This window comes from Melanostigma gelatinosum (assembly GCF_949748355.1).
Source record: "Melanostigma gelatinosum genome assembly, chromosome: 21".
Lineage (NCBI taxonomy): Eukaryota > Metazoa > Chordata > Actinopteri > Perciformes > Zoarcidae > Melanostigma > Melanostigma gelatinosum.
In genome coordinates this window covers 8,007,139-8,019,965 of record NC_136654.1, presented here as the reverse complement: position 1 = coordinate 8,019,965, position 12,827 = coordinate 8,007,139, and the positions used below count along the sequence as shown (strand labels likewise).

The following is a 12,827-nucleotide window of genomic DNA, read 5'->3' as shown; positions in this document are numbered from 1 at the left end:
TTGGGGCAGCAGTTGTTGTTGGGGCAGCAGTTGTTGTTGGGGCAGCAGTTGTTGTTGGGGCTGCAGTCGATGTTGGGGCAGCAGTTGTTGTTGGGGCAGCAGTTGTTGTTGGGGCAGCAGTTGTTGTTGGGGCAGCAGTTGTTGTTGGGGCAGCAGTTGTTGTTGGGGCTGCAGTTGTTGTTGGGGCAGCATTTGTTGTTGGGGCAGCTGTTGTTGTTGGGGCAGCAGTTGTTGTTGGGGCAGCAGTTGTTGTTGGGGCTGTAGTTGTTGTTGGGGCTGCAGTTGTTGTTGGGGCAGCTGTTGTTGTTGGGGCTGCAGTTGTTGTTGGGGCAGCAGTTGTTGTTGGGGCAGCTGTTGTTGTTGGGGCTGCAGTTGTTGTTGGGGCAGCAGTTGTTGTTGGGGCAGCTGTTGTTGTTGGGGCTGCAGTTGTTGTTGGGGCAGCTGTTGTTGTTGGGGCTGCAGTTGTTGTTGGGGCAGCTGTTGTTGTTGGGGCTGCAGTTGTTGTTGGGGCAGATGTTGTTGTTGGGGCTGCAGTTGTTGTTGGGGCAGCAGTTGTTGTTGGGGCAGCTGTTGTTGTTGGGGCTGCAGTTGTTGTTGGGGCAGCTGTTGTTGTTGTTGGGGCTGCAGTTGTTGTTGGGGCAGCTGTTGTTGTTGGGGCAGCTGTTGTTGTTGGGGCAGCAGTTGTTGTTGGGACAGCTGGTGTTGTTGGGGCAGCAGTTGTTGTTGGGGCAGCAGTTGTTGTTGGGGCTGTAGTTGTTGTTGGGGCTGCAGTTGTTGTTGGGGCAGCTGTTGTTGTTGGGGCAGCAGTTGTTGTTGGGGCAGCAGTTGTTGTTGGGGCAGCAGTTGTTGTTGGGGCAGCTGTTGTTGTTGGGGCTACAGTTGTTGTTGGGGCAGCAGTTGTTGTTGGGGCAGCAGTTGTTGTTGGGGCAGCTGTTGTTGTTGGGGCAGCAGTTGTTGTTGGGGCTGCAGTTGTTGTTGGGGCAGCAGTTGTTGTTGGGGCTGCAGTCGTTGTTGGGGCTGCAGTTGTTGTTGGGGCAGCTGTTGTTGTTGGGGCAGCAGTTGTTGTTGGGGCAGCAGTTGTTGTTGGGTCAGCAGTTGTTGTTGGGGCTGCAGTTGTTGTTGGGGCTGCAGTTGTTGTTGGGGCAGCAGTTGTTGTTGGGGCAGCAGTTGTTGTTGGGGCAGCAGTTGTTGTTGGGGCTGCAGTCGTTGTTGGGGCAGCAGTTGTTGTTGGGGCAGCTGTTGTTGTTGGGGCAGCAGTTGTTGTTGGGGCTGCAGTTGTTGTTGGGGCAGCAGTTGTTGTTGGGGCAGCAGTTGTTGTTGGGGCAGCAGTTGTTGTTGGGGCAGCAGTTGTTGTTGGGGCAGCAGTTGTTGTTGGGGCAGCAGTTGTTGTTGGGGCTGCAGTTGTTGTTGGGGCAGCTGTTGTTGTTGGGGCTACAGTTGTTGTTGGGGCAGCAGTTGTTGTTGGGGCAGCAGTTGTTGTTGGGGCAGCTGTTGTTGTTGGGGCTACAGTTGTTGTTGGGGCAGCAGTTGTTGTTGGGGCAGCAGTTGTTGTTGGGGCAGCTGTTGTTGTTGGGGCAGCAGTTGTTGTTGGGGCTGCAGTTGTTGTTGGGGCAGCAGTTGTTGTTGGGGCTGCAGTCGTTGTTGGGGCTGCAGTCGTTGTTGGGGCAGCTGTTGTTGTTGGGGCAGCAGTTGTTGTTGGGGCAGCAGTTGTTGTTGGGTCAGCAGTTGTTGTTGGGGCTGCAGTTGTTGTTGGGGCTGCAGTTGTTGTTGGGGCAGCAGTTGTTGTTGGGGCAGCAGTTGTTGTTGGGGCAGCAGTTGTTGTTGGGGCTGCAGTCGTTGTTGGGGCAGCAGTTGTTGTTGGGGCAGCTGTTGTTGTTGGGGCAGCAGTTGTTGTTGGGGCAGCAGTTGTTGTTGGGGCAGCAGTTGTTGTTGGGGCAGCAGTTGTTGTTGGGGCAGCAGTTGTTGTTGGGGCTGCAGTTGTTGTTGGGGCAGCAGTTGTTGTTGGGGCAACAGTTGTTGTTGGGGCAGCAGTTGTTGTTGGGGCAGCAGTTGTTGTTGGGGCTGCAGTCGTTGTTGGGGCAGCTGTCGTTGTTGGGGCAGCAGTTGTTGTTGGGGCAGCAGTTGTTGTTGGGGCTGCAGTTGTTGTTGGGGCAGCAGTTGTTGTTGGGGCAGCAGTTGTTGTTGGGGCAGCAGTTGTTGTTGGGGCAGCAGTTGTTGTTGGGGCAGCTGTTGTTGTTGGGGCAGCATTTGTTGTTGGGGCTGCAGTTGTTGTTGGGGCAGCAGTTGTTGTTGGGGCAGCAGTTGTTGTTGGGGCAGCTGTTGTTGTTGGGGCTGCAGTTGTTGTTGGGGCAGCTGTTGTTGTTGGGGCTGCAGTTGTTGTTGGGGCAGCAGTTGTTGTTGGGGCTGCAGTTGTTGTTGGGGCAGCTGTTGTTGTTGGGGCAGCAGTTGTTGTTGGGGCAGCAGTTGTTGTTGGGGCAGCTGTTGTTGTTGGGGCTGCAGTTGTTGTTGGGGCTGCAGTTGTTGTTGGGGCAGCAGTTGTTGTTGGGGCAGCAGTTGTTGTTGGGGCAGCTGTTGTTGTTGGGGCAGCAGTTGTTGTTGGGGCAGCTGTTGTTGTTGGGGCAGCAGTTGTTGTTGGGGCTGCAGTTGTTGTTGGGGCTGCAGTTGTTGTTGGGGCAGCTGTTGTTGTTGGGGCTGCAGTTGTTGTTGGGGCAGCTGTTGTTGTTGGGGCTGCAGTTGTTGTTGGGGCTGCAGTTGTTGTTGGGGCTGCAGTTGTTGTTGGGGCAGCTGTTGTTGTTGGGGCTGCAGTTGTTGTTGGGGCTGCAGTTGTTGTTGGGGCAGCTGTTGTTGTTGGGGCTGCAGTTGTTGTTGGGGCAGCTGTTGTTGTTGGGGCTGCAGTTGTTGTTGGGGCTGCAGTTGTTGTTGGGGCAGCTGTTGTTGTTGGGGCTGCAGTTGTTGTTGGGGCTGCAGTTGTTGTTGGGGCTGCAGTTGTTGTTGGGGCAGCAGTTGTTGTTGGGGCTGCAGTTGTTGTTGGGGCTACAGTTGTTGTTGGGGCAGCAGTTGTTGTTGGGGCAGCAGTTGTTGTTGGGGCAGCTGTTGTTGTTGGGGCTGCAGTTGTTGTTGGGGCAGCTGTTGTTGTTGGGGCTGCAGTTGTTGTTGGGGCAGCAGTTGTTGTTGGGGCAGCTGTTGTTGTTGGGGCTGCAGTTGTTGTTGGGGCTGCAGTTGTTGTTGGGGCAGCAGTTGTTGTTGGGGCAGCAGTTGTTGTTGGGGCAGCTGTTGTTGTTGGGGCAGCAGTTGTTGTTGGGGCAGCTGTTGTTGTTGGGGCAGCAGTTGTTGTTGGGGCTGCAGTTGTTGTTGGGGCTGCAGTTGTTGTTGGGGCAGCTGTTGTTCTTGGGGCTGCAGTTGTTGTTGGGGCAGCTGTTGTTGTTGGGGCTGCAGTTGTTGTTGGGGCTGCAGTTGTTGTTGGGGCTGCAGTTGTTGTTGGGGCAGCTGTTGTTGTTGGGGCTGCAGTTGTTGTTGGGGCTGCAGTTGTTGTTGGGGCAGCTGTTGTTGTTGGGGCTGCAGTTGTTGTTGGGGCAGCTGTTGTTGTTGGGGCTGCAGTTGTTGTTGGGGCTGCAGTTGTTGTTGGGGCAGCTGTTGTTGTTGGGGCTGCAGTTGTTGTTGGGGCTGCAGTTGTTGTTGGGGCTGCAGTTGTTGTTGGGGCAGCAGTTGTTGTTGGGGCTGCAGTTGTTGTTGGGGCTACAGTTGTTGTTGGGGCAGCAGTTGTTGTTGGGGCAGCAGTTGTTGTTGGGGCAGCTGTTGTTGTTGGGGCTGCAGTTGTTGTTGGGGCAGCTGTTGTTGTTGGGGCTGCAGTTGTTGTTGGGGCTGCAGTTGTTGTTGGGGCAGCAGTTGTTGTTGGGGCAGCAGTTGTTGTTGGGGCAGCTGTTGTTGTTGGGGCAGCAGTTGTTGTTGGGGCAGTAGTTGTTGTTGGGGCAGCTGTTGTTGTTGGGGCATCAGTTGTTGTTGTTGGGGCTGCAGTTGTTGTTGGAGCAGCAGTCGTTGTTGGGGCAGCTGTTGTTGTTGGGGCAGCAGTTGTTGTTGGGGCTGCAGTTGTTGTTGGGGCAGCAGTTGTTGTTGGGGCAGCTGTTGTTGTTGGGGCAGCAGTTGTTGTTGGGGCTGCAGTTGTTGTTGGGGCAGCAGTTGTTGTTGGGGCTGCAGTTGTTGTTGGGGCAGCAGTTGTTGTTGGGGCAGCTGTTGTTGTTGGGGAAGCAGTTGTTGTTGGGGCTGCAGTTGTTGTTGGGGCAGCAGTTGTTGTTGGGGCAGCTGTTGTTGGGGCAGCAGTTGTTGTTGGGGCAGCTGTTGTTGTTGGGGAAGCAGTTGTTGTTGGGGCTGCAGTTGTTGTTGGGGCAGCAGTTGTTGTTGGGGCAGCTGTTGTTGGGGCTGCAGTTGTTGTTGGGGCAGCAGTTGTTGTTGGGGCTGCAGTTGTTGTTGGGGCAGCAGTTGTTGTTGGGGCAGCTGTTGTTGTTGGGGCTGCAGTTGTTGTTGGGGCAGCAGTTGTTGTTGGGGCTGCAGTTGTTGTTGGGGCAGCAGTTGTTGTTGGGGCTGCAGTTGTTGTTGGGGCTACAGTTGTTGTTGGGGCAGCAGTTGTTGTTGGGGCAGCAGTTGTTGTTGGGGCAGCTGTTGTTGTTGGGGCTGCAGTTGTTGTTGGGGCAGCTGTTGTTGTTGGGGCTGCAGTTGTTGTTGGGGCAGCAGTTGTTGTTGGGGCAGCTGTTGTTGTTGGGGCTGCAGTTGTTGTTGGGGCTGCAGTTGTTGTTGGGGCAGCAGTTGTTGTTGGGGCAGCAGTTGTTGTTGGGGCAGCTGTTGTTGTTGGGCCAGCAGTTGTTGTTGGGGCAGCTGTTGTTGTTGGGGCAGCAGTTGTTGTTGGGGCTGCAGTTGTTGTTGGGGCTGCAGTTGTTGTTGGGGCAGCTGTTGTTGTTGGGGCTGCAGTTGTTGTTGGGGCAGCTGTTGTTGTTGGGGCTGCAGTTGTTGTTGGGGCTGCAGTTGTTGTTGGGGCTGCAGTTGTTGTTGGGGCAGCTGTTGTTGTTGGGGCTGCAGTTGTTGTTGGGGCTGCAGTTGTTGTTGGGGCAGCTGTTGTTGTTGGGGCTGCAGTTGTTGTTGGGGCAGCAGTTGTTGTTGGGGCAGCAGTTGTTGTTGGGGCTGCAGTTGTTGTTGGGGCTGCAGTTGTTGTTGGGGCTGCAGTTGTTGTTGTGGCAGCAGTTGTTGTTGGGGCAGCAGTTGTTGTTGGGGCAGCAGTTGTTGTTGGGGCAGCAGTTGTTGTTGGGGCTGCAGTTGTTGTTGGGGCAGCTGTTGTTGTTGGGGCTGCAGTTGTTGTTGGGGCTGCAGTTGTTGTTGGGGCAGCAGTTGTTGTTGGGGCAGCTGTTGTTGTTGGGGCTGCAGTTGTTGTTGGGGCAGCAGTTGTTGTTGGGGCTACAGTTGTTGTTGGGGCAGCAGTTGTTGTTGGGGCTGCAGTTGTTGTTGGGGCAGCAGTTGTTGTTGGGGAAGCAGTTGTTGTTGGGGCTGCAGTTGTTGTTGGGGCAGCAGTTGTTGTTGGGGCAGCTGTTGTTGTTGGGGCAGCAGTTGTTGTTGGGGCAGCAGTTGTTGTTGGGGCTGTAGTTGTTGTTGGGGCTGCAGTTGTTGTTGGGGCAGCTGTTGTTGTTGGGGCTGCAGTTGTTGTTGGGGCAGCAGTTGTTGTTGGGGCAGCTGTTGTTGTTGGGGCTGCAGTTGTTGTTGGGGCAGCAGTTGTTGTTGGGGCAGCTGTTGTTGTTGGGGCTGCAGTTGTTGTTGGGGCAGCTGTTGTTGTTGGGGCTGCAGTTGTTGTTGGGGCAGCTGTTGTTGTTGGGGCTGCAGTTGTTGTTGGGGCAGCAGTTGTTGTTGGGGCTGCAGTTGTTGTTGGCGCTGCAGTTGTTGTTGGGGCAGCTGTTGTTGTTGGGGCAGCTGCTGTTGTTGGGGCAGCAGTTGTTGTTGGGGCTGCAGTTGTTGTTGGGGCAGCTGTTGTTGTTGGGGCTGCAGTTGTTGTTGGGGCAGCAGTTGTTGGGGCTGCAGTTGTTGTTGGGGCTGCAGTTGTTGTTGGGGCAGCTGTTGTTGTTGGGGCTGCAGTTGTTGTTGGGGCAGCAGTTGTTGTTGGGGCTGCAGTTGTTGTTGGGGCAGCTGTTGTTGTTGGGGCTGCAGTTGTTGTTGGGGCAACTGTTGTTGTTGGGGCTGCAGTTGTTGTTGGGGCTGCAGTTGTTGTTGGGGCTGCAGTTGTTGTTGGCGCTGCAGTTGTTGTTGGGGCAGCTGTTGTTGTTGGGGCAGCTGCTGTTGTTGGGGCAGCAGTTGTTGTTGGGGCTGCAGTTGTTGTTGGGGCAGCTGTTGTTGTTGGGGCAGCTGCTGTTGTTGGGGCAGCAGTTGTTGTTGGGGCTGCAGTTGTTGGGGCAGCTGTTGTTGTTGGGGCTGCAGTTGTTGTTGGGGCAGCAGTTGTTGGGGCTGCAGTTGTTGTTGGGGCTGCAGTTGTTGTTGGGGCAGCTATTGTTGTTGGGGCTGCAGTTGTTGTTGGGGCAGCAGTTGTTGTTGGGGCTGCAGTTGTTGTTGGGGCAGCTGTTGTTGTTGGGGCTGCAGTTGTTGTTGGGGCAACTGTTGTTGTTGGGGCTGCAGTTGTTGTTGGGGCAGCAGTTGTTGTTGGGGCAGCAGTTGTTGTTGGGGAAGCAGTTGTTGTTGGGGCAGCAGTTGTTGTTGGGGCTGCAGTTGTTGTTGGGGCAGCTGTTGTTGTTGGGGCAGCTGTTGTTGTTGGGGCAGCTGTTGTTGTTGGGGCTGCAGTTGTTGTTGGGGCAGCAGTTGTTGTTGGGGCAGCAGTTGTTGTTGGGGAAGCAGTTGTTGTTGGGGCAGCAGTTGTTGTTGGGGAAGCAGTTGTTGTTGGGGCTACAGTGGTTGTTGGGGCAGCAGTTGTTGTTGGGGCTGCAGTTGTTGTTGGGGCAGCTGTTGTTGTTGGGGCTGCAGTTGTTGTTGGGGCAGCAGTTGTTGTTGGGGCAGCAGTTGTTGTTGGGGCAGCAGTTGTTGTTGGGGCAGCAGTTGTTGTTGGGGCTGCAGTTGTTGTTGGGGCAGCTGTTGTTGTTGGGGCAGCTGTTGTTGTTGGGGCAGCTGTTGTTGTTGGGGCTGCAGTTGTTGTTGGGGCTGTAGTTGTTGTTGGGGCTGCAGTTGTTGTTGGGGCAGCTATTGTTGTTCCATAGCTGTTAGGTCTGCATCCTCTTTCTCCCTCCTCCACACTGCATGATTCAAGTGGACCACAACCATGGGAACGGCAAGTCATGGAGCCATCACTGCAGCTACATCGTCTCCCACAGTCGTTGTCTAGTATTACAGTTTCTCCAGAGCGGTAGTAGCAACCCTCAAAGCTGCAGCCACACTCAGCATGAGGGATGCAGACCCCACCACTAAGTATGTAGCCTGAATTGCAGATGCAGCTCTCCTGGACAGGAAGAGGGCAGTCGACGGTAGAATTGGGGCTGACACAGGTAGCTGGACATGATGTGCCTCGCTGCTCAAAGTGGCTGTTTGCTGGGCATTGGATTTCTAGACAAAAGAAAACAAGATGTATCTTGACATCATGACAGCCCAAGGATTATATGAAATAATGTTTTTGACTGACAGACATACCACAGAAGCCTTGCCTCCTCCAGCTTGGCAGCTGTACACCATTCTGTTGACACTGACTTGCATACACATATAGGGCTTGGCACAGAATGGTTTGATTTCCTTCTCCTACACACATATCATACACACAGCTTTGCAAAAAGGTCTGTGGGGGAAGTTGTTGATGACAAGCGGCAAAAGGTCCAGAAGTGCTCTGGAGGATACCACAATGAGCAGTATTGCTGTATAAAGCTGCCTGAGCCTTCGTACAGGCAGCACAGCTCAGACCTCCACACTGTGCATCACAACCAGGCTCATTGTCTCCCAATGCTTTCCAGCTGTTGGCAAAATCCACATCAGAGCTGACAACTTTTCCTTGGCGGGTTTGAAAGTCATCCGTGAGGTCATTGTTGAAGTTTCCACACAGGCCACATGTTGCATTCTGGTAAGTGTAGGGCACCCTGATCCGAACATAATGATTTGTGTCATAAGACACCTCCAAACCAAAGTCAGTACTGACGATCACAGAAAAACCTGACTCGTAAACCTGGACCGTGCCATTGTTGAGAGAGCATGGAGTGTGTGCGAAGATGCCATTAACCTGTAAACACACCAACAAGCAAAGACATAGTTGTAAAAATATGAACAAAACTAAAATATCACAGCAAGTGGAGACTTATTTCTTAATACCAACCTTAATTGCACCACGACGTCCCTTGACAAGCTCAATGGTTTCATTATAGACAAACACTTTGACCAGTCGTGTCCAGGAAACACGAGTGTTGCCCAGATGCTCGTTCTTGCCCTCTACTCTATAGTAGGGCAACCCACGACCACATTGTTCAGAGAGAACATAAGTGCAGGTGCCTTGGAAATGAAACACTTTGTTATCGAAGGTATAGTAATGTGGATCACCACTGATGGTGCAGGTGCCTCTCCGCACCGTCTGGCAGCTGAACTGAAAGGCAGTAGGTTGGCAGATTTGGGAAAAGGAGCAGCGTTGGTTGTGACACTGCAGGCCTGCTGAGGTGCAGGTGCACTTCTGTGCACAGGTACTGTCACTCCAGAATGTGTCACCAAGCTGCACGGATTCACCTTCAGAAGAAAGAAAGGAAAAGTTCACTTCACGGAATAGAGTGAAACGAGTCGACACTATTACTTTTACATTATCAGACATTTGACTTTAATTCTTTGTGGACAATGTTGCCTTTGTTTTCATAATAAACAGTAGAACGGTGACAAAAATTAGGGGATAAAGAAGAGGATGCCTTGCAAGAAAAGTCGCCAGCCGCCTTCAACTTGAGACATTACATTGTCGTGGTCAGCGCTTGCCTTTTGAGAACTACTTTGGCATGAAATGAAAAAACTTAACTTGCAATTCAATTATATGTCACCATATTGTAATGTAATAGCAGTATGTACATTATACTCAGCTGTCTGCAGCAAAATATACATTGTTTATTTCGTTCAACAAACACTTAATACATATCTCCGTGGAGTGGTGAACACATATCCACATTACTGTAAAGAACTATATGGTGACCACCCTCTGGTTCTGATCTTACCATTGTAAGTACAGCCTTCTGATCCATGGTCTGTCCGGAAAGCCCAGCGACCGGGCACATTGACATTGCTGCTCAGGCGGAAATTTGAGTTACTGCCTGATGCATTGTTAGAGAATGATCCAGGGATGGTGAAATGGTGAGTGGAGCTCACTGTGTCATATCCAGCCTGGAAATACATGTCGCATCAATACAAGTAGTTTTATTTTTTGTTTTTGCACATCTGCATTCAGGTTTAAGTAAGTCATGGCCACTTTTACATTGTAAGTCACATATCATTGGAATGCCTCTAACCTGTATATTTAGGTTTGTTGACGCTATTTTCCCATAATTCATCAGCACAAATGAGTACTGGCCACCAGAGATCAAGACTGCTTGAACTGTTGTTTGCTGGAAAAAAAATGACTTGTGGTTGTTATAGTAAATATATGTTGTAATATGTCAAATACACGTCATGTGTTTCCTCATTTAGAACAAGATAACTTACTGTTCCAGTGTCGGGATAGTAGGCCACCTCATACCATGTTGCAACAAAGACCCAGTTGGCATTGAAACTCAATCCTGGGAAGTAGCGATTAATGTCTTGCGTAGCTTGGTGGAGGATGCTGCCACTGGTGTATTGGTTGTAGTAGACCTGACCATTCGCTCTGTTGTCTAAATCTGTCCAGAGTGGAGCAATGACGTCCCTGGATCCATGCAGTGGAAACCTTTGAGGGGTGTAACTTCCCCAAGGTGAGTTAAAGGTCAGATGTCCATTGTGGTTCACCTGGAAACAAGTTAACCAGTTCTTACTAACGAAGAATTAGTAACATTTACTCCACCCACCAACATATGTATTGCTCGTACTTCATAACCTTATTATAACAATATATTGACAACAACCTAACTGCAGTACTTCTTTAATACCTGTTTCAGTTGAAGTCAAATATAAAGTTGCATTAGTTTAATAACATAGTGCATTTTTTTTCACTTCACCAATTTATAAATTAACTTCATTCATTTATTTGTTGCACATTTACAACACAGTTCAGTGTTGGAAGTGATTTGCTAACCAGTGAATGAAAAGTGGATTCCTCCACAAAACATAAAATATATGGATTTTGTATTTGCTAATATTATATTTACATACATAAATCTGATTATGCGACCGTCCGAAATACAGAAATCGTCGTTGCAGGGGAATGTTAGGAGAACTTCCATCATCTCCGGCAGTGCTTCTTGTTCCGGTAATTGGGTAGAGGGGTCCTAGAAAGAACAAAATGGATGGAATGTCCATCCATCGTGGTGTTATTGCCAAATATTGCAAAGTGTTTTTTTGGACATTTCTAGATCACCACACCTAACCTATCATACCAATGTTTGATCCTAAATACAAAATATGCTTTTGTGTTATTTGTGTTTTTGTGGACTCTCTTCATCAAATATTCTGACCAACCAAAATAAACCTTTTTCCCAGCATCCATTATGGCATGTTATAGCAGGAACAGCACAGATGTCACAAAAAACAGAAAAACATGTCACCGAAAACATTAGAAAAGACAGAATTCGCTCAAAGGCTCACTGGCTTTGCTTTCTGGGACAGTCAAAATGACTTCTGTCAAAAAGTTCTAATTTAAAAAGCAATGTAACACCACCTGAAGATCTTGTTTTGTACACTATGAAATCACCGTTGGGCATAGTTGCAGGTGCAGCACAGTGATCTTTGTACCACATACCAAGTGCAACCAGAGGGTGGCGGTGAAACTCCACCTTTCAACCTTGTATTCATAACTTGTTAACTTGTAAATTAAGCAAAGCAAAGCAATGCCTTGGGTGTGGTACCTCTGCAACCTCCACACTGGCATAGGATGTAAATTGTGTAAGTATGTCTATATAACAATCATAACCAGCAGTATTAGCTGCAATCCAGGGGAAATGGGTATAATCTTGAAGTAATAACGAGAGCAACTGTATGACTGACATGTTAATAGCATGAACAAATTACTAAGAGATTATCTAAACTCCAATTCACCGTACCTATAAAAACAAACACATGGATATAATTGGATACATATCAGTGTGCTCTGCTAACATCAAAAACAAAAGTAATTTAGTGAATTTACGTAAATACAACAAAAATCAAACTGTATTTAATTGATACATCAGCCTGGTATTTGTAACTTGTTAACTTGTAAGTTAAAGCAAAGCAAAGCAATGCCTTGGGTGTGGTACCTCTGCAAACTCCACACTGGCAGAGGATGTAAATTGTGTATTTTGTATCTATGTATGTCTCTATATATTAGTGGTGTCAAGGATCACTGATCGATCCGTGATCCGTTCGGATCAGCCCTCACGGTTCGGATCACTCGTGAACCGCGGATCAATCGAGTATTTTTATTCTTTTCTTTTTTACAGTGTAATCATCATAGTGTGTAATAAAGTTATACTGCTGCTGTTCCTTTTCAAGTAACAAGTCCCCGAATATCAATGCAGAGTGTCAGTGAACAGATATAAAGCAGTAGTGTGTTCACGTGAACGGAGCAGCTTAGAAGCATTTAATGGTGACGTCATGGCGAGCGGAGGAACGTCAGAAGCCGCGGCGTCATTTAAGTCGTAAGTTTGGGAACATTTTGTCCTCCCTGTATAATGACGGATGAGGGTGGTGGACAAAGCGTTACGGTATGTCGGCGTTATTTAAAGAGAAAGACACGCGACAACGGCAAAACATCGGCATGTCCACACATATGAAGAGACACCATCCCGTCTGTCAGCGACGGGGACACTCCGGTGTAGAAAACAAAGGATTTCTAAATCTGGTTAAAATGCTTGAGCCACGCTACGAAATCCACTCACGCACCCACTTCAGTGTGAAGCTGTTCCAGACCTCTATGAGAAGGAAAAGACTAGAGACCGCTTTCACCATGGCGGAGTGATTCATAGTCCGGTTCTGTAGACACGCCCCCTATGTGAGAGTCACACAGACACACACCTGGTTCAGGTGCTGACAGAAGTATCAGAGTGAAGCTAGAGAGGCCCAATAATATTCCAGTCTCCACAGAAAGGTCGACCCTCTCCCCAGACAATGGAGATATTCTCATCTTTTTGAAAATAATGTCACAGTAATGGTAAACATTATTGTGTATTTGAATGACCTGACAGGAAGTAAACACAGACCCAAGTTGTTGCTGAGCAGTTCAGTTCAGTGTAAACAGTGGAAGCTCACTGGCTGTTTCTTTCTTTCAACATTGATGAAAGGACGAGGATATCAACATACCTCATGTTGCACTTAAACGTAACAGAATTCTTGAATGTATTATTTTTATTTATTTATTTCATTTTGTTTCAAATTGGACATCTTCAATATTTTTGTTTTCATGTAAGACTATAGCCCGAAGGTCTTCAATTAATACATTGAAAGCAAAGTTATATTTGTCTCCTCCCCTTTTCTTTGTTGATCCGAAAAATGATCCGAACCGTGACTCCTGAACCGTGATCCGAACAGAAACGTGAGGTTTGTGATCCGTTACACCCCTAATATATATATATATATATATATATATATACATATAACAATTACAAACAGCAGTATTAGCAGCAATCCAGGGGAAATGTGTATAATCTTGAAGTGATAACTAAAGCAACTGTATGACTGACGTGTTAATAACA

General features: G+C 49.2%; 2 protein-coding genes across 2 annotated transcripts in view; both read right to left on the bottom strand.

Annotated features, from left to right (window-relative positions):
- The window catches only part of LOC306795370 (pancreatic secretory granule membrane major glycoprotein GP2-like), a gene marked incomplete at its 5' end in the record, with an annotated part of 56,150 nt that extends 48,636 nt beyond the window's left edge, over positions 1 to 7,514 (bottom strand). Inside the window, one exon of the mRNA XM_079293869.1 lies at positions 7,499 to 7,514. Coding sequence (XP_079149995.1) covers positions 7,499 to 7,514 — 16 coding nt within the window. The remainder of the gene's footprint in view (positions 1 to 7,498) is intronic.
- LOC306795516 (alpha-tectorin-like) overlaps positions 1 to 12,827 on the bottom strand; it is a gene marked incomplete at its 5' end in the record, with an annotated part of 173,979 nt that overhangs the window by 158,636 nt on the left and 2,516 nt on the right. Inside the window, 4 exons of the mRNA XM_079294048.1 lie at positions 9,186 to 9,351; positions 9,477 to 9,572; positions 9,670 to 9,948; positions 10,312 to 10,427. Coding sequence (XP_079150174.1) covers positions 9,186 to 9,351; positions 9,477 to 9,572; positions 9,670 to 9,948; positions 10,312 to 10,427 — 657 coding nt within the window. The remainder of the gene's footprint in view (positions 1 to 9,185; positions 9,352 to 9,476; positions 9,573 to 9,669; positions 9,949 to 10,311; positions 10,428 to 12,827) is intronic.